The following is a 20,691-nucleotide window of genomic DNA, read 5'->3' as shown; positions in this document are numbered from 1 at the left end:
AGCAAGGCCAAAGTGGTACATTTGCTGAGGAAAAATAGGTGAGGTTTGTCCCTTCACATAATGAAGGGAAGATTGAAGCTGTTTTAAAAATGACTTCTGCATCATGAAAAGTTTAACTGAACATAAAGTTCTTTCACTGAAAAAAAATAGCATTTCTTCAGCTGAACACCAGCTATTCAAAATGTCTTACACTTCTTCCAATTTCAGGAACAAAGTTCCCAGCAGCCTGCCAAAAATAAGATTTTGAGCAGCTGTTCTTAAGAAATTAAGCTCCTTTCAAGTTTCCTCTTCAAGCCAGCTCCAAAAATACCTCTTTGGTTGGTTTGGTGTAGATCAGAAGCAGAGTTGCAGATTTACCCAGCTCACGGGTGGTTGGCTCAGCATGACTCCAAGCAGAAACTGACTTTCACTTTCAGTTTGGCTCTGAGCTCGCTCACACAGAAGTTAAACTTTGAGAAATCCCCAAACACAAAGCCCAGCCACAGTACTACAATTAGTCAAGTGTAGGATTTTCCCATTGTCTGTTTATAACTGACTACAAGGTGTCTTGGGGTTTTTTGTTATTTCCCAAGAAACACTTAAGACGGGGGGTTTCAAGGATTATTTTTAGAGATATGAAATAAATAAATATAAGATGTAAGAAAATCAATTTTACTTGATATTTGTGAGACATAATCAGTAGGGTTACTGCTGTAAGCAAAGGGGAAATGGCTTTTAATTGATGGGTTTCTGAGAAGCTATGATCCAAGATTACCATGGGTCAAAACTTACAACTGTGGAAAACCTTATAACTGGGTGGCTGGCTGTAGTTAAATATTCCTGGTTGCCCAAGAAAGTGAGGAATTGTCTCTTTAGATGCATCTTGGATGGGTTTTGTATCTTTAGATGCTTATTCTTTTGCCATCCTGCAACCAGGCCTTAATTTTTGCAATGAAGCTTTGGAAGTGACACATCAAAGTCATGTTCTGAGCTGGAAGAAGAGCCAAGGGTGAGATCTGGCCTGGGCCTTACAGAACTGTGTGAACACTTTGAAGAGGTTGGGGAAAACTATGCTTAGGTGAGGACTGCAGGATGAGGAAATGTGTATCAGAATAAACACATTCTTCTTTTTTCCTTAGGAAAACAGGTAACATGAGCACATAGGTTCATCCTCAAGGCCAGGAAATAGTTAATGATATCATCTAGTCTGGCTACATGTCCACACTGGAATTTCATCTGGTTAGTCTTGGAGTGAACCCAGCCAGCAATGTGTGATTTACTGTGATTCAAACTTTCACAGCAGCTTATTAACAGCATGGTTATTTTCACATTTTATTTTTCCCAGTTTGCACAGCTACCTCTTCTCCTAACACCAATTTCACCTACTTCTAAGAGCTCTATCTTGCAGTTGTTTCCCCTACAATAACACACTCACACATAACCCAAGTCATCTTCCTTTTACTATGTTACCCAGGCTGATATCCTTCAGATTCATTCTGCAGGGCTTTCTCAAACCCCTCCGCATTTTTTAAGGGATCTTTCTACAGTTTCTTCAAGTTTTCAAATCCTTTAATAAATGCAGACACCAATGTGTCAGACGTCCTTCAGTCCCACTGTTTCAAACACTTTTCTAACTTAAAATTAACCTCCTTACTTCTGCTAATTGCTTTATATATACCTAAAGGTCACATCAAGCTTTGAGTATATAAAAGTTTCCTTACAAGTGGTTGTCTGGGTAATAAATACTTGAAAGATGCTTTAAAACAAGTTACCTGTTCCAGTTTCCATCATCCACCTTAATTAAAGCAAGATGTGGACCATGGACACCCAAAGGATAAAATAGCTATGCTGTTCCTTAGGAAAGCTGAGGCCAGGTGCCATGGGCCATGCAGACACAGGTCTGTCCAGAGATGCTGTGGATCTTTGGCTGCAGCAGAGGTGGGGACAGCATTCCCATGACTCTGGGAAATTTAAATTTATACCTGCAGTCTCAAGGAAACCCAAATTCATTCCCTAGCAGAATAATGTTGATAAAACTCCTATATACAGATAGAGTGTAGACATTGACTCACAGAGTAGACAAGTCTTTTTGACCAAGAGCATTTTTAAGGGCTTGCACATAGTTGGGTGCACAGTGAGGACAGAATTAAGGCATCCTCCTGGATGAGTTCTATGGGATCAGACAGTAAAAGAGGCTTAGAAATACAATAGTTGATTACACATATATATATATATATATATATATATATGTAATATTGTCTGGATTATATTGTTTCCTAGGAAATAGATACAATAAATTTGGCTAAAATCCCTCCTCCTAGCCAGAGGTGAGCAACTCAGCGAGACTCCATTTTGCCATTGAAGTAAGTGGAATGTTGCTTTTATGGCTGTAACTGATTTAAAATTAAATAGTCCATCCACTGATGTATGAGTGTTGCATGGGAAGCACCATATCATACTTTATCCTCCCCTGGGAGCTTCTCAAGTCACTTGCTTTTCACTGGATGCTTGAAATCTAAACAACTGCTATTTCTTCCATGTGTCAAAACCAGCAGCATTTCCTAAGGCTACACCTTTATGGGATTTATTAATTTCCATGCCCACATCTCTTCTTATTAACCCACCAATATATGTGGAGCAGTGGAACTCCTGTGACTGCACCCAAGCCCTAGTTCCTTCAGTGTCTAGGTTTTAAAAGGTCTAACTGTAGGCTAGGGGCCTGCCACTTAGTTTTCCAGTAGGGGAAAATAGGAAGTGACCGCTTCCTGGGATGAGAGAGGAGAAGAGGATGGAGTTTGAGACTGTAACAGGTCTGTGTTGCCACATAAAACCCAAACACCTGGTCCTGTCTGCAGTATACCAGGGCTTGGGTGGCCTACAGATTCCTGCACTTGCAGGAATGGAAGAAAGAACATTCACCTCTGCAAGCTGCAGGTCCCTCCATGGCTGCAAACCCTCAAGTGAACTGGGTTGAGACCAGCTTGGGATCTTGTGCCTTCCAGCCTGCCCTCCCTCATGCAGGGTTAAGAAGTGCAGACGTATTTTCTATCTCATTGACACCTGGCTCCCATACCAGGTGACACTTAAATCTTCAGAGACCTCAAAGAGAGCAGAATCAGTGCTAAGCACGCCTCCAAGGCATAAGAAGGTTCTCCTTCAGCACCCAGCTGCAGCTTCACCTGCCTGTTGCCTGCCTAGCTCACTCTTCCTCTGCAGGGCAGGTGACATGGTGACGTGTGGAATGAAAAACACGGATGATGCTCCACTAATCCCCTTCTCTCGTGCAACAAGAACACACCCACATACACATTGCTTCCTCCCCAGCCCTTGCTTGCTGTGCCAGCTAAATGCTAGCAGGGAGCTCAGAACTGCCGAGAACTGCAAAGGTTTTGCTGCTTTGGTTGACATTTAACTGTTAACCAATTTTGTGGAGACTGAAGGAAAGGTGCTGTTTGTAGGAGGTGATGTGTAGAAAGGAGAAAGAGTGGGGGTAGCAGGTGCCATGCAGTAAAATGTTTACACATTTTGACTTTGGCTGTCTTAAGGACAGAGCCCTTCTGGGTCCCTCACAGCCATGTGAGGCTACAGGCACCCATGCTTGGCTAAACCTGGGAACTAAGTATTCCTGGGCCTGGTTAGCAGGAGACTGCCTGGCAGTAGAGGCACTGCATAACTGTGTAGCTGAACTTAAAAACCCTAACAAATGTGAGACCGCAGGCAGAGAGTGGGAGGAAATCCTCTGGTTCCACTCTTGCTGGTGACATCATGGCACAATTTGAAGCTGATCGATCTCCAAACAAACCTGGAGACACCTCACCCTGATGAGATGAGACTTGCCTGTCTCTCCTAGCTTCAATAAACACCAAAGACTCCCTGTCAGAGAACAGGCACTGCATCAGGCACAGCTGAGCAAGGGAAGGATGAGTGTCACATGGCTCAACTCAGCCCAGGGGTTTCTCACAGTGTTGAGATGGCCCTGCAGCCCATTGTCTTTCCTGATCTCAAAGGTGCCCATTGCCACTGTCATAAGTGCCTTTGCACTGGGGTAACAACAGGACTCAGCTCCCATCTGCTTTTCATCCACATAAACCTCAGTATTCCTCCCTGAGAGGATGCTGAGGAGGGCAACAAAGTGAATTGTCTCTGGGCTTGCAGGAATTCATGTGGGACTGGAAGTAATGTGGAAAAGGAAAATTCCAAATTTTCCTAAGACTGAAACATTTAGTCTGGCTTTGCTTTGGCTTTAGCTTGGAATCCCACCTAGGTCAGCTCGGGGCACTGGAGTGGATCTGTGCAGATTAGCAATATCCTTTCATGGCTGGAAGTGGAGAAGGGAGCTAAAGAGACCAGGGCTGCACTGCTGGCATAGCTGGGCCCTGCCCACACCCTGGGCTCAGGGCAGAGGGTCGTTCTGCAGCGTCCTCACCTGCTGACTGGGGAGATGCTAAACACTACCACAGCAATCACTCTGCCAAGCAAAGGAGGCCTTATCCAAGCTGCCTGCTGGGGATGTTCAGCTTGTGCCAGTTTCCAGATGGTGTCAAGATGCTGCTGGCAAGGGGTGGCTGGCCTGTGCTGAGCTGTGCTGTGCTGGGAACACCTGAGGAATTTCCGAGAAGGACAATCCTGTTTGAGCGATGTGGTAAGCCCTTGATAACAACATGTTTGCTAGCAGAGCAGGTGCCCTGGTGAGCCCCAGGAGACCTCTGGGGATGCCTTACGCTGCAGAGGATGGGAGGGTGCTGCATGGAGGCTCTGGAGTGCCCATGGTGCCAGTGGTCTGCATGACCAGCACACTGCTGGCTGTGCTGCCCAGCCTGCAGCACAGCACGGGAAGATGGCAGGCGTGAGTGTCACCCTCGGGACGCCCACAGCTTGTTTCCTTTCCAGCAGCAGACAGGATGTTAGCTGTCATGGGTGTCAATTAGCCTGAAACGCAATGCTCCTGATTTCCATCAGTGCATCTTTCGGTTTGAGGCTCTCTTCTCAGACCCAGTTTTTAATAGGGTCGCAGCACTGAAGCCCCCATCCCCCTGAGGTCTTCTCTAGGTGCAATTTTTTTTTTTTTTATTATAATGAAGAACCCTGTATTCTACAAGCATCCCTGGCCATTTATGGAGTTTGTCCAGAGGTCTGCAGTGCTGATGGACTGAGCTAAGTCCTAGGCAATGTTGCACATGCTGCTGCACATGCCACTTCCTTGTGGCATGTAGATAGGAATAGCTGTGTGTGTGCAGAAAGGTCATGAAAACCTCAGAGTTTCATTTAGAAGTAAAATGAAATTATTATCTGTGTAGAGATAAGCTGGTTATGACTGAGAGCTGGACACATAATAAAAGTTTTACTGTTTTAAACAAGATGCGTTGGTGGAAGCACAGATTCTGCCCTGCATGGAGCAGCTGTTCAGGTCAGCATCTGTGAGGGCAGCAGCGGCAGCCCAGCAGCTGGGTGTGGCTTGTCACTGGCTACCTCACGAGCACTCTGCTCCCACCAGTCTGCAGGTGAAACAGAGCAAGTGCTCCCAAGTTCATCTCCAGCGGGAAGTCTCCAGCTTATTTCAAGCCCCATCATGCAGCACAGTAATACAGAAATAGCAGAACTGGTACCAGAGCGCCCGGCAGCTTTTGCTGCTGTTTGTAACTTCTAGACAGGGAATGGTGTTAAGCAGGAACAGGGCAGTAACACCTGAAGACTCTCCAGTGTTTTTAAAGCTGCATGGATGCCTTTATGGTCCACTGCAACTGGGACACACCTCTGGCCACACGGCTGCGTGGGCTCTGCAGGACATTTGCTGCGGGCAGATCCCTGCTGGAACACAATCCCAATTCACCCCATTGAACTCTTCTGATCAGAGCCCACTGGCACTGGTCCTGGAGTCACAGATATGTTTGTGGCAACATCAGCTAGTGTCGGGGCAATATTGATTCAAAACATATTTACTTCCCATGTTTTTGGAGATTATTGAATACATTTGAGTTGCAGCTTTAATGAAATTGTAATTTAACAAAAGCACAATGAGGAATCACAGGCCAAGTTTCTAAAGCTCACATTTAAGTTAGGTCATAGGTAGAATAAAAGTTTAAAGATCTCTACAAACAACAATGACATATTTTTCCCACTGAGAAACTTTTTCGTTTGAGTGATATTTTCAGTGTTACTTTTTTTCAACACAAACTTTCCCAAAGAAAGCAGACACGTTCTATAATAATGTCAGCCAGCCTCTGAGTTTCTCAGCAGTACAATTTCTATTAATTGTTTTGAACCAACCCACATGAGAAGCTGGACACATTATTCTGTGTTTATAAATAGGTCTGTTTTCACAAAACTCTTTCTCAAGGAAATTGCTCTCAATTAATATGAAGTACTTTCACTTATTACTTGTATTATAAAAAGAGAGGGATCCTGCATAGATCCCTGTTATGCTAAGAGTTAATAATAAGACAAATCTTGTCCTGAAAAAACCTCATCTTTTGGGTTTGCTCCAGGTCTCCACAGTTCTTGATTGTCTTACACCTATGTCCAAATTAATCCACCCCATCCCTCTGTTGAGTTCTTAACTTCTCCTTTCCTCACCCCATTGTTATCCTTATGAGGAAAGGCAGCATTATTCACCTTGTGTTACAGATGAGGACTTGTGGTGCAGAGGTGAAATGTCATGCTGAAGCTTGTCTGAACCAGAGTAGGGGTGGGTGCCCACTCTTCCCCTAAAAAGCAGCACCCTGACTGCTATGCTTCCATTCAGCTGGTCCTGTGATAGTATTACATTTTTGTTCATTAATTTCCCATTGGTCAGTCTGTGAACGAAAACTCACAATATTGTTATCAGCTGCTTACACAATAGAGATAAAACATTTAGGTAGTATAAGTGCACAAAGGGTGAAACATGGAAGTTAGTAAAAGTGAATGAAGAGAAAAAGTGAAGGGCAGGAGCAGTATGACTGCTAAGGAGTCGTGGGAGGGTATGGAAAGGAAATGGAAGCTTCAAGCTGACCCATAAAACTCCATGGTGTTACCAGCAACCTCACTGATTTCACCTTCAGAGATGTGTTTTGCAGTAACCTTTAGTCGACTCATTGACACCTGCCCACTTCAGTTGTGTGGCCAGCCAGAAACCTTCCTACCTCCCTTAACCACAGCCTTCCACACAAGGGTCTCTGCTGTCAGCCCCCAGGCTCTGCATGACTCACCTCCTCTGCATCTCTGCAGACACTTGCCTGAGCTTTCTCAGCTTGCCATGGCAAGAATAAAAAGACAAATAAATGGGGTTGCATGATGACAGGAATCAGATCTTCAGTTTTGGGATGGGATCCAGAATCCCTGTAGGAGAGTTCAGCACATGCTGTGCCTCCCTGTTTAGTCCTGGCTGCCTGGGCAGGAAAAGGAGCCAGGGTAACACAGGAAAGACCACAAGCCCAAGCTCCCCCACTCCTTGTTTTTTCAGTGTGAAGAACCCCCCCAAAATGATGTTTCCCTCCACAAGGAAATGCAGTGCTAACTTCATTATCAGGTTGGAAATCAAGAGAGTCATTAGTTAAATGACTTTCCCAAATGTCATTTGGAGATAAAGGCTGCAGATAAGACTTGCTTCATTCTCCTGAAAGATAGTTGTGTGTTGTCTTCACATTGCTCCTCTCAGCTCCTGCAATTGCATCTGCAGCCATGGCAAGGGTTGGTCTGGGTCCACTGACATCTCCAACATGACATCAGTGGAAAACTCAGTGAAAACATGTGGGGTAGGTTTCAAATATTCATTCTGTTTCCATGAATATTTGAGGAGGATGCACGTTAATTAATGTCTTCCCTGTCAGGAGTGGGAAATGAAGTTAGCACCAAATGAGCAATATGCAAACTAAGCCTCAGAGATACACAAGATGTCTGGTACGAATTAAACATCAATTTTCAGAAAATATCCTCTAGACATCCCAAGGAGTAAGTTTCTTTATGGTTTCAGTTTGTTATGGAGACTGTTTCCTTTAAAGTAAAATATTTGCCTTACTTACTTCCCAAAGTTTGTCATTGGTAATTTTCCAGCATAAATCCAAAGGATTTCTGATTGGCCTGTTGGTTAATAACCAGAAAGTAAGCACAGGATTATGCTTATGTTACCTTTTCCTTATGCTACTGATAATTTATCAATAGATTCAGAAACCAGACACTTTGGTAACTCCTATCTCATGAGCCAGTGCTTCATGCAATGTCTGGATCTGCATGCTATTGCAATAAGGAATTGGTTTGAGGGCTGGATGATACAGGTTTCTAAAACATAGAACTTGAAGGATGAATAAATTTATCAATTTTCCGGAAATTACTAATGGTTCAGTCCCTACAATCACTTGCATTAGCCCAGTCTAGTTGTTTGTGAAGTTCTGAAGGGGAAAGAAAAAATCACATTTAGACTTAAAATGTCAGGACTGGACGGTTCACAGTTTGGCAACCAGATCATAAAGGCTATTGCTGCCATGTGGAATTCATTCTCTCTGTATAGTGGCTGTGCAGGATAGTGTTCCAGTAAGTGCTCCATGGCATATGCATAGCTGACTGCCTGCACAGAAAAAAAAAAAAAATCAGGGAGTATTTCATCTGTGACTGCTCTCCATACTGAAAGGTGACAGCTTCATGAAGATGGTCACTTGTAACAATTCCACCTTCCTGCTGTGAAGTGTAATAGAGGCTTTTCTTTTTATGCTTCTATAGGTGCAGGGGCTTTAGACCATGTCTGCAGAAAGCAGTCTGGAGTGTTGCCCAAGATGGCAGCATTTTTTGAGACAAAACTGACATTTTTTGTTTCAAGGCTGATTAGATTGTGCTGATTGCAGACACTAAAATTCACTTTCCATAGGGCTTTGTAGCCTTTTGCATTGCTTCACGTCACGGTGAAGCCACCAGTGGCTTGGTCACGAGGCTGTGAGGTCTCGGGGAGGGACTGTGTGTGCAGCACAAAGGAAGCTGGGTCTGACATGACTTTCACAACTCTCTTCTGCACCTCAGAGGTTTTGTGTATTCATCAACTCCAATGTATTCACTAGAAATGATACTTCATTTTGTAAGATGAGCTGATTCAAGGCCTTGATGGCCATTAGTGCTGTGAGGCAGGTCCTGATGAATAAACTGGGCTCTGTCCAGGCTACCAGAATTAGCACAGCTTGAGGGATAGGCTAAGCAGGCAGCCACCCACTGGAGCAAAGAGTGTGGAAACTATCACAGCTCTCCTGCCCACACTGCCTGGAGAGCGATGTGGAGGCAAGGCTCAGGAAAAAGGGAGGTGGCAGCTACTGCTGAACGTCTGCTTGGAGGAGCAAAATGAGATGCTGGTGCAAGCTGCAAATTAGCTGATGGCACCAGCAACAGTGTGGATTAGACCACTGAGAATGCTCTGCAGGAGCTCTTGGTAAATGCTGCCTCTTGCAGAAATGAGAGGGAGGGCCTATACGAAGCATGAAGTTGGGATGAGGCACTTGGACAACTTTCCTACCCAGCACACTCTGTTTTCATAGACAGATGTCCAAAAACCAAAGCCAGAGGCTGAAGGTAGGAGGAACTCGGAGCTGGACAAGAGGCACAACTGCCCCTTCAGCTGATCACCCCCATCACTTGCTAACACAGGGATGCTGCTGTCTCCTTCCTACAGTGACATTAACAGCCCCTTTTTCCTGCAGGTGTCCGGAGTTTGTAGCTATTGTGGGGAGGAGGGTAGGGTGGGGTGTGTGATAGTATTTTTCACTTGTAACACCTACCAAATTATGGCATCAACGAAAACAGAGCAGTGAGTCTTAGGCACTCATTCAGTATTTGAGTTCCTCCTGTCCTCCTGGGCTGTGGGATGGTTCTGGGCTCTGAGATGGAGCCATATGGCAAGCCAGGAGGTGTCACACAGAGCCACTTCACAGACTTCAATCAGGAATGTTTCCAGCAAAAGAAAAAATGTGTTAAACTCAGCCATTCTCACAGTATGACAGCTCCTGCTGTTCATGTCAAGAAATGAATGCAAAAAAATGTGTTCTCTCTGAAGAGAGACATAACTGCAGAATAATTAATAAGAGCTCACACAGCACAACTTGCCCCTTCCCCATGCAAGGAGTACTCAAGGCCTCAGATTTTTGAAAAATTAAGACCCAAGATATTGGTGCCTTTCCCCTGGAAGATTTTTTGGTAACACATAATGAGCCCACTTGCAAAACCACCATGCCCAGTTAGAAGAGCTCTTTGACTAATTGCACTGGATTTATTTGAGTGGAAATCAGGGCATTGAGGTGAAATAGCTGCAGTTCAAATAACAGTGTTCTGCTTACTGGAAATAGTTTAATCAAGGCAGGAGGCACTGCCACTAACAACATCAGCAGGTATTTCCCATTGGTTTGTGCAGGTAAGTCATGACCTGTAGTAAAATAAGGCAATAAATGCTATCACAACCAACTCTTCTGCATGTTTTGAAGGCTTTGCTATCCAAAAGAAAGAAAATCAGGAAGAAAACAAAGAATCAGGATGCACCAATGAGAAACTGCCAATGGGAACTTCTCAACAGCACTAGCAGAAACTCATATGAACAAGGAGCCAGCACTGGCAGCCCTTGGTATGGGGTGGGAGAGATGGAGGGAAGAGGCTTATCTCCTGCTGGTCTTGCACAGGCCTGGTGGGAGGGTGAGAAGAGCAGCTGGATGCAATGCCAGGAAGTGCAGTTCCCACCACCTCTCCCGTCCATCCCATCTACACCAGCAGCCCCCAGCCACAACTCTGCCAGCTCAGCCACCCCAGGCACCACAGGTACTCTCACACCTGCAAGTCACCTGGGGTGCTTTAGTGCAGGACACTGACAGCAGAGCCACATGACACATGCATGGGCAAGCCAAGGTGTTCCACCTTGCTCCTGGGCATCAAACACCTGTGCAGCCACTCAATGTACCTACCTGGCTGAAGGCAGCCATGGCTTGCTCAAACTTCTGCTGAATAAGAGCGATGGTGCTGAACACCGGCGGGAAGGAACAGTCTTGAGGGGCTGAAAACAAAAATAAGTTTTTATCAGTTTCCTTCCTACAAAAGCAAAGCTTCCACAAAGGTGGGGGGGTTGGAGCATTTACAGGAGTCATTGCTACAAAGTCTGTATGGGAGGACAATATGTGTTAGTGCTCTTAACTCCTGGATGTTGCCAAATTTTCCCTTGAGTGTGAAGGCTCCAAGCCCCACAGTGGTCAGCACAACAGCTGCTGTCACACAGGGCCAACTCAGCTCTGGGGCACTGGCCAAAGCTGGTGCACAGCCACAGCACTGTGCACAAAGCCCTGGGGCTGCCAGCCAAGGCACCCCAGCAGGTATCTGCCCCACTTGGGGCAACCTCGGCACCAGCGTCTGCACAGGGGCTGCTCAACCTGAGCTCCTTTTACAGGCAGTGGGGAGACACAGATGCTTGCAGGGCACCATTCTTCCCTCCCCACTTCTGCAGTAGGCTTGGGAGAACAGGAACCATGCCCTTTCCCAGACGTGCCCACTTCTCTGTCCTGACTGTAAAAGGCCCTTGGACCAAAAGGGCTGGATACAGACCTCCACACTCTGTAATGCAGGGTGAGAGGAAACTGCTCTTGGTGAGCCCAGCTTGCAGAGGCAACCAAGCTGCTTTCCATTAGAGGTGGGTAATCTGCCTCCTCTAAATCCACAGGGAAGCTCCCTGCCTCTTGAAAATCTAAAATCCCTGCAATCTGTGCTTCGGGACAGCAGGTTCTGTGTGGCTGCCTGCCATCTGAACACAAGTATGAGTGCTAAGGAAAGAGGCTATTTTAGGAACAAGTGACACAACAGAGGAACATCAGAGGCAAGAAATGGCTCCTTACTGCCAAGTGTTGACATGAGGCCAATAAAGGGCAGGTTAATGCCCTTTTGGGAGGATGCCTGTCTTAATAAAGTTGTAGTTGGAGTATTTTTTTGAGATACTTGGACAGCAGGGTGATATATTTACAGATAACTTTCTGAACATTTGCCCTTATTAACTGAGTGGAAAAAGAAAGATTAAAAACACCATCTGCTTTTTATTGAACTTTGTTTCAAAGTCATCAGAATTTCATCAGCTTTAACCTCTAACTCTCGATTTTTACTCCTGAAAGTATGTTAGCAGCATACCACCCCATGCAGTATATAAATGGCACACAAGCCCTGCTGCTGGTGTCTGCAGATCTTCTCTACCACGATCTCACCAGGTCAGTACAAACCAGAGGTCATAGAGCAGAGCTGGAGGCATCGTGTGCTCCCTGAAGGTGTCTGAGACCCTGAGAAGGGTGACAGGGAGCCCAGCTAGCTGAGCCACCCCATGGGGCCACGGCCCATGTAAGCCAAGCAAACACAGCTTCCCAGAGGAGACGGATGATGTTCCCTCTTATTATCAGCAGAAAAAGTAAAGCAGCAGCAAGAGAAGTCACCTTGCTCTGGCTGCAGGGAAAAGTGCTGGCACACATGGCCATGAAGCTGCATGGGATACTAGAAAACCACTTCCTTCTAGGAACAGTGAAAGACAGGAGAGATTTGTATATTCACTCCTGGTTTGTACCAGTTTGACACTGGTATATTTATCCCAGTGTATGTGTGTGGGACTTTGTGTGACTGGAGTAGGTGACACTGCTTCATACCTGCAGAGGAGATGATTTCTGAAGGCAATGCTTGTTCCCATGCCTGTTACTATCATGGCCCTTGTTGGTACCTACTTTTGACAAACACCTAAATATATGCAATCTGAAGTAAAAGAAATGAACTTTGAAATTGCTAATTACATACTGTTATCAGAGCAGAAAGTCTTTTCTAGGCATTGACTCATTATTACCAGGAGTTTTTCTGCAGGTGCTGCTCAACAAAAGGTCAGTACATGACAAAGCCTACGTTGCTCTCACAGCAGCCACTGCTGAGCTCATGGAGTTAAATGTCTTTTGGAGAAAGGTTATCCTTCTAAGATCATCCTAACGTGTTGTAGCGTGTTGTCTTCATGCCTGAGCCCACTGGGACTCTCTCTGGGGGAAGTCCTTTCGCTCCAGTTAAAATGCCATATGCGTGGAAGGCATGGTCTATTTATTATTGGTTTTGCAGTATCAGGATAAAACACCAGCCTAGTGATAAAGCAATGTAAAATAGCTGCACCCTCCAGGGGAAGTGAGGATGAATCCTGACCCAGGCAGAAGCCCATTTTCTCCCCAGCTTACTTCTTTGTATCCTGAGCTCTGACCACACCAGCGTATAACACTGTCAGTGCTGTCTGTCATCCTGCCTCCCTTTAAACCCACAAGGACTGCTTAGTGCAGATTCCCAAACAAGATGCCCTTGGAAGGGCAGACACCAGTTTCTTAATCTGAGAGGCTGGCCAGGACTCTTTTCTGAGCCCACCTAGGACCAGCCAAAAGGTAGTATCTGTGCAGAGCAGACAGGGAATGCTCAGGGAAATGCAACCCTTCCAGCATCCTCCCAGTGTGGGTGCGGGGGTTACAGCTGGTGGCAGCAGGATGCTCAGGGTGCCTGGATTGATGTGTCATGGGATAGCAAGGAAAGAGCTCTGCACTGTGGGGAAAAATGGTTTTGTTCCTCTCCCCAGATCAGTGTAAAGCAAATTATTTCTGTTACTACTATTCTTATGTTAACTCCATTCTAGAGTTGCCACAATTTCATCTACCAAATGCATATAGAGAAGATTAAATAAGCTGTATATTTCAAATGTACATATACACATACACACTTTGACACAAGTGAAAATATTGGACCTGATGTTCCTCCTCTCACTTCAAATACAAGGGACTTATTATTTGATTTATTGAACAAGGTAATGTCATGTCATGTCATGTCATGTCATGGAGAACAAATTTATTCCCCAGTGTTGCTGCTGCTTTGGTGGGAAAAAACTACATGTGATTTTTACTTAACACTGCAGCAGGTGCAGAGAGGACAAATTAACTTTGCCCTGTGTTCCAAGACCTGGGAGAATTTGAACGCAATTATGTCAGTATTCACTGTCAATTACATCATACTTTCTCTCTCCAGGGGTTTTCCTCCACTTAACAGAAATCTTTTTTTGCTTAACAGAGGATATCACAGTGTCTGCCACAAGTTTAGCTCCAGCCCTTCTTATTCCTGCCTGTGACCTGTTCTTGTTCTGAGGCACACAGTAAATAATGCAAGGGTGGCATCTGGAGATGGCAGAATTTCAGGAGCACTCACTGGGAGCCATTTGCTCAAGGAAATCACCTACACACACCATGCAAGGGCTTCACCCCAGGTAAGGGCTTCACGCCAGGCACTCACAAGGAGATCTGCCTGAAGACTCAACCGTAACCAGAAAAAACAGCAGGGAAAGTCTAAAAAGTAAGTATCCCAGTGCTCTGCACATTGTAGTGGGATATAGGTTACTGATGGTGCTCAACAACCCTTGCAGCAAATTATTTCCTTTTTGCAACTGACACAAAACTTAAATCTCCTTTATTATCTCAAAGCACGCCACCAAAAACCCTGAAAATCCAGAGTTCAGTCATCCTTCCTCAGCTGAGCTAACCACGTCCTGCTGGTTTATAGGTGCAAATGCATTGCTTGTCTTCACTCATTCAGAAAGCCTTTCCAAGTGTGTATACAGAGACATGATTTTGCCATCTGAAGAGATTTTTGGGTGGCCAGATTCTTCAGCAAGTAACAACCAGCACTAGCTGAAAAACAATGCCATTTCTAAAACCTTGGGCTTCTGTTTCTTCATGACTTTCAGAAATGCTCTCACATCTGCTAACATACTTCTAAAATCCTTAAGGAATACCAAAAAGGATCTTTACCCTCTTATACCACAATAGGTGAGAGTCCTTGTGAAAACAGCAAACTCATGTCCTTCTTCTCCTGAAAGAATCCATCAATGGCAGGAACATTGAATGTGAACATTAGTTCACTTTAAGTGATCACTTAAACCAAAGCCCACAAGACACCAAAAGTAGAAGAAGAGAGGACAGCCCAGAGGATTTCCAGGAGGTGGCAGGTAAACCTGCCTCTCCTCAACTAAGTTTTCCCAGGAAACATATTGAAATTCCCAGTGACTTTCCCCAGTCATGTCATGTACATGCACATGCACATGCACATGCACTTGCAGAGGAGGCTGGGGCAGGGGCAGTTGTGACCACCTCAGCACATCTGGCTGCCAAAAAGGGGAGGAAAGGGGTTCATGAGGTCAATGAGTACTTGAAATTAGCTTTTTCCTACACCTCTTCTCAGTTTTGTCTCTCACCTGAGGTCACTAGCAAGGAGGTGACAAGAGGCGTGGGGATGCCATCCAAACACTCTTCAAGGCTTTTTTTTCTTCAGTTTTGCTGCACTGCCAAACCAAACAACCTGCAGATGTTCCTGGTTTTCCTGGCTCAGGATATGCTTATGTGAGCCAGTGCTGCTCATCTTGAGGCAGGGCTCTGCTCCCACTGGGAACATCCCCAGATGCTGCTGCCTTGAAGAGGGCAGGGGTTGAGCATGACAGTGCTATTTGTCATGGGCCAAAGAGGGTTCAGGGCTGGCTTTAACAGTTTGTGTGATATTATAATTCATACTGATTTTAGATAATTATGCTGCAGTGCCAGGGAGCACTCTCAAGTGCTTCTTAATATACTAATGCAGACAAACGCTGAATGGTGCATGCACTGGCCATTTCTGCAGCCAGTCCCCCTAGCTGATATTTCAGATGAGCAGCCCTCTGTGAGTATTTCCCAGTGGCACACAGATGGGTGGCACTGTCTGGCTCCTTAGTCCTTCATGGACCAGGGCACCTCTGTACCTCTCTGGGATCTGTTGGGTGCTCTGCTGCCTCACTGCCCCCAGCAGTACCCATGAAAGCTGCCCTGCAGATGTTCCCTTAGGAATTTGTTTGGCTCAGTCAAGCAGACTGGGAAGGAACTTACAAATACATGCAAGAGGAGAATTTCTGGTCTTTGTTGTATCAGTGTGGACAGAGTGGTCCCTCTGAAATAAGCAGCAGCACTCAAACTAGCCATCCCAAGGTGTGGGTCCAGGCTTACATAGAATAAACCAGACTGGAACTTGCCTCGATCTGGTCTACAGTAGAGCTCTTTTCCAAAGCTACTTTGTGCCACTATCATCACTCGAATCAGTGCAGTTACTCTGGGCTTCTAACGACACAACAATAAACAGATTTTTGTCTAAATAGGTTTAAAAGCTGACAGCCTCGTTATGGGGACTGATGAGATTTCCTTTATTGACTGTGCAATCAGTGTGATTTAGAATCTCCACAGGGGCCTTGCTGAAGGCTCTCCAAGACCCAGCTGTGACAAATCCCCCCCACCCCCCCCCACCCCCCACAAGTTCTCCTGGGCACTGCTGCTGGAGACAGCGACTGTGGTTCTGGGACCTTGTTCCTCCCCCTCATCTTCCTATCCTCCTGATCCTGCCTTCCTGGTGTCCTGACCTCCCATGGGGTCAGTTATTTGTCTGGCATCACACCCCTGCCTTCCAGGTAATAAATTACTGTGGGAAGCAGCTTTGCACTGGACCTCATTAACCACAAACACTCCTGTCCCTTTTCCTGCCAACCATGCAAGCCAGACACCCATGGCTATCGGTAGCAGATACGCATTTCTCAAGCTCCCAGGAGGACACACAGGTCTGTGGCAGATGGTGCACCGGGCTGATGGATGTACAGGGCTGGGGAAGCTACTCACCCTCTTTCCCCTTGGGATCATGTCCCAGCATAGCCTGGCCCTCCTTGTGATGCTCCATTCCTGTGCCATTGCAAGGGATTTGTGGATGTTGTTAATATTGAAAAAAAGTGGGAGGTAAGGTGAAGAGCCTTTTTTGATACTGTCTTATTCCATTTTCAGAGGCCACTGTAATTCTGAAATAGCATCAGGCTTAAGCAAAATAGATCCACAAAACTCTAAGTGAAGTGTCAAAGTGCAGCAAAATGTATCTATGCACATGCTATGGGTGCAATTACTGGGGCTGTGTTATGTCTAAAGAAAATAGCAATTTTTTTCAATGTATATTGAAAGGTTACTTTTTAATAAAGCTCAGTAAAAATTTATCTTGGTGCCACCAGCATCCCAATATTCTCTGCTAAAAAATCACCTACTCTTTTCTTTATATTTCTTGTCTACTTTCTCACCAGAAACAGAAAAATTAAGAGCGGTTAAAAAGAAAGAAACGGGAAGAAGGGAGAGGAAAATATGCATATCTGAAACTTTTTTTTACAATGTTTCTACAGACAACTTTGAAGAAAATGTAGCTATTATTTGTTTATCTTTTCCCCTCTTAACTCACTTTTTGTTTTGGTTTAGTTTTTTAATGTAAACTATTTCTTATTGGATAAAAAGTCCATTTCTGCTAGCAGCTCTCATTCTGAAGAGCAGGAGGAACAATGGAAAACTAGATCATTTGTCATGTAAAATGATAAATTTCTATATGTGGAAGCACTGAAGCTACCACTTATGATCCACACACCTCTGTGTAAGGGAACCATGCAGAGACCCCGTCATTTTTTTTCAGAAAAGTCTATATGTCAGAGCTGACAATGTCATGAAGAAATGTCACCTTTCAATGCAGAGATTTAGTCCTCGGCAATATTCTTTTTGTTTTCCAGCCAGCACCTTGCTCCTGTCTGAGGTCAGACTAAATGATGTAATGCTCCCTTCTGGCCTCGCAATCGATGGGCTGGGGGCCGGGGCTTCTCTCCCTGCTGACAGAAGCGTTTGCTGCAGCTGAGACCCCCCCGGGGACCAGGCTTTGGTCCTGGGCTCACACCACACCACCAGGTGCTATGGGACAGCGTTCACAGCATGCACTAAAGTGAAACATGTTTCTTACAACGATTTTAAACCTCTCCAGAAGAACAACAAAAAAAAATCTTAAAATCTTCCCCTCATATAGATATAGCCAGGAAACTCGCAAGCTTTATTTTAACCAACGTCCATTCACTCGTGGCTGAGTAAATGTTTATTTTGTTTGTTCCATTCTTCAAGACTCTGCTGCCCTAACACGGTGCCAGAGCAGTTTGACAGGCAGTGATATCGTCAAGCAGTCTCTTTAAATTCCATTTCTGGCAAGAAGGGAGGAACTGCACATCGACCTGGCCTCTGCTCATCTGATCCTGACTCCACCCGGCTCCCGTGACCCCTTTCTCGGCATGAGAAGAGCTCTGCGCTGCGGGGCAGGGACCACGAACCCCTCTGAGCCAGCAGTCCGGGACCGGCGCAGTGCCCTGGGAGCGCATCTCCAGTGCGCGGGAAGTCTTGGGGTTTGCTTGTCACCAGACTCAGGACCGGGCTCAGATGCCCGCAGATCCTAAGCTATCTCTATGCCCAAGTCACCCGCGGCACAGCGGCCGCATCCTCCCTCAGCCGGGAAGGAGCGCGGCTGCCCGGCCCTGCCCCGCTCCGCCGCGCCGCACCCCGCACTCACCGCCTCGGGCGCGGGGACCCCGCTGCCGCCGCCGGCCCGCGGCCCCGGCATCGCGCCGGCTCCGGTCCGGGTCCGGTCCGGGTCCGGTCCGGGTCGGGGTCCGGGTCGGGGTCCGGGTCCGGGTCCGGGTCCGGGTCCGGGTCCGGGTCCGGGTCCGGGTCTGCCTCAGCCCGCAGCCGGAGCGAGTGAGAGGAGACCCCTGCGCCGGCCGCCCCCGGCCCTCCCCGCCGAGGGAGGAGCCGCTCCCTCCCGCAGCAAACCCCGGGGGTCCGCCGGGATGCCGAGCGGGCCGCGGGCAGGGCTTGACAGAAAATGAGAGGCAAAAATCAATAGGCGCAGGGAGAAATTAAGTGAAAAGTGACTTACAAAGAGAAAATCCTTCACGGGTTCTTCACAGCCGACCTTTCACAGCTAAGCCCTCCCTGCCAGGATTATTACTGAGGCACCGTGGCAGGTATGAATGTAACGCCGTAGGGTGTCAGACATAGCGACCACCAGGCTGGGCAACTTGCAGTTGAAATTTGCGTCCATCAGGCATGAAAGAATGAGGGATGGGACCAAGTGGCATAAGGGATAGGGGTCTGTGTCACCACTGGCTTGGATGTAAAGACTCTGTAATGCCCTCATCATCTATACAGGACATTATCTTAGGACACTCTCATTGTCCTGGGCACAGGTCTGGGGAATCACCCTTTTAATTCTGGTAAGAATGGCACAGAGCTCTTAAGAAACTGAGATCGACTTTCCATGACCCAACATTCTCCATCTTCTTATTGAAATCTAACTGACCCAAGTGCTGGGAAACTTTATCACTTCAAAGTGGATTATTTCTTCTACAGACTTGCCTGTACTTAACCATCATATTTTACAAGTGACCTACTCTCACTGAGTTGTGCTGCTTGGCAGCTAAAGTTGCAGAATTTATTTCAAGAAATGATGAATTGTCTCCAGATGGGACACTTGCTCTTGCAGTCTGGATTATGATATTTTCACTAGAAAAAAAGCATAGGAACTGCTCTATCCCATGAGTAAGACAAAGTGGACTGGTTAATAAGAGATCCAGTTTGTCCTTGACGAGGAGGAGGGATGAATTATCATGTCCCTGACTGCCCACAAGGCACTCCCCAGGAAAAGAAATCCAAACAAAACAGCAAAATACAGCACCTTTCAAAACCATTCAGACCCCTTGAAAGGACAGGTACAGGTCCCTGCATTAAGTTGCTTCGAATGACAGCAGCCCTCCCTCTGCTTGTGTACAGCCAGCTGCTGCCAATCAGCCACCTAGTTCTGCCAGCATTTTCCTCCTTTTCCCGTCTCCGTGTGATCCAGGGAGGAGGGCTTTCTGGTTTGTTTGGGTTTTTTCCTCTTGTATTTTTCAGCTTTATTACTGAGAACATCACTTGTACCAAATATTAACAAAACTTCATTTCAAGCTCGGTCCGCTCTGTGACATCCTCTGGCAGCCTGCAAAAAATCAACAGGGAAGTTACATGAGATTTGGCATCATCACTGCAACTATTGTGAAGGCATAGTTAAGCCCTCCAGGACATGAATGCAGGCCAGATTTTCAGGAAGTTGCAATATGTTCCCAGACAGCATGATCAGCAGTGATTGATTTCTGCATTTACAAATGTGTTTATTATTTTACATTAGTTCAAATTGGACAGATAAGAGACCTCCAGAGAAGTGAGAAAGACCATTGCTTTGCTGTTTAGATCAGAAATATTATCTGTATTGCTGCAAAGGGAAGAAATTTTTTCTAAGTTCATACAACATCTTGGGCAGGACCTTTCGGCATGTAAAATACTGTCTAATTTAAGGGTGACAACTGAAGACCACAGTGAGAGCAATCAGAATTGCAAACACGGTCATCTTATTTCTTACAATTCATATTTCTTTTGATGCTTATGCTTAAAAAAGAACCCTTTTTGATCTGTACAAAGCCTCATATGTTTTAGAAGAGTAAGATAAACTGGGATGACTAATTAAAACAGGCACTCACCAATTAAGATAATAAAGAATCGCTATTTGAAATTCAAAAGAGACCAAGAAGTTAAAGAGACACTTATCCAAGAGCATAGCAGGTTTTAATTTGCAGATACTTAAGTAAAAAAAAAAAAAAAAGGTGAAGACGCACTCTGGAACTCAGCCCAGTAAAATCAGAGAGGAGTCTGCGAGCTCCTGTGACGCTTCATTACCAAAGGGCCTGCTGCTTGCCAGCCCGTTTGCTTTTGCACTCCATCTGCCACATCTTGTATGTACTGAGACCCAGGCTCTGCTACCATCACTTGTGCTGACAGTTCCCCTCAGGTGTCC

The 20,691-nt window shown here is 45.9% G+C and overlaps 1 protein-coding gene across 4 annotated transcripts in view; it reads right to left on the bottom strand.

Moving 5' to 3' along the window:
- TAGAP (T cell activation RhoGTPase activating protein) overlaps positions 1-20,078 on the bottom strand; it is a 46,644-nt gene extending 26,566 nt beyond the window's left edge. For 2 of the 4 annotated variants that reach the window (XM_030268074.4, XM_072926987.1), the window contains exons 1-2: positions 18,376-18,652; positions 10,884-10,972 (exon numbers count right to left, since the gene is read on the bottom strand). In XM_030268074.4, the coding sequence (XP_030123934.4) occupies positions 10,884-10,972; positions 18,376-18,426 (140 nt within the window). In that variant the 5' untranslated portion in view covers positions 18,427-18,652. Of the gene's footprint in view, positions 1-9,713; positions 9,868-10,883; positions 10,973-18,375; positions 18,653-18,741 lie in introns of those variants that run through there. The other 2 variants (XM_072926989.1, XM_072926988.1) reach the window with 2 other exon arrangements.
- Between the last annotated feature and the right edge of the window lie 613 nt (positions 20,079-20,691).

The sequence above is a fragment of the Taeniopygia guttata genome, chromosome 3 (assembly GCF_048771995.1).
Source record: "Taeniopygia guttata chromosome 3, bTaeGut7.mat, whole genome shotgun sequence".
NCBI lineage: Eukaryota > Metazoa > Chordata > Aves > Passeriformes > Estrildidae > Taeniopygia > Taeniopygia guttata.
This window is presented reverse-complemented; position numbering and strand designations above follow the sequence as displayed.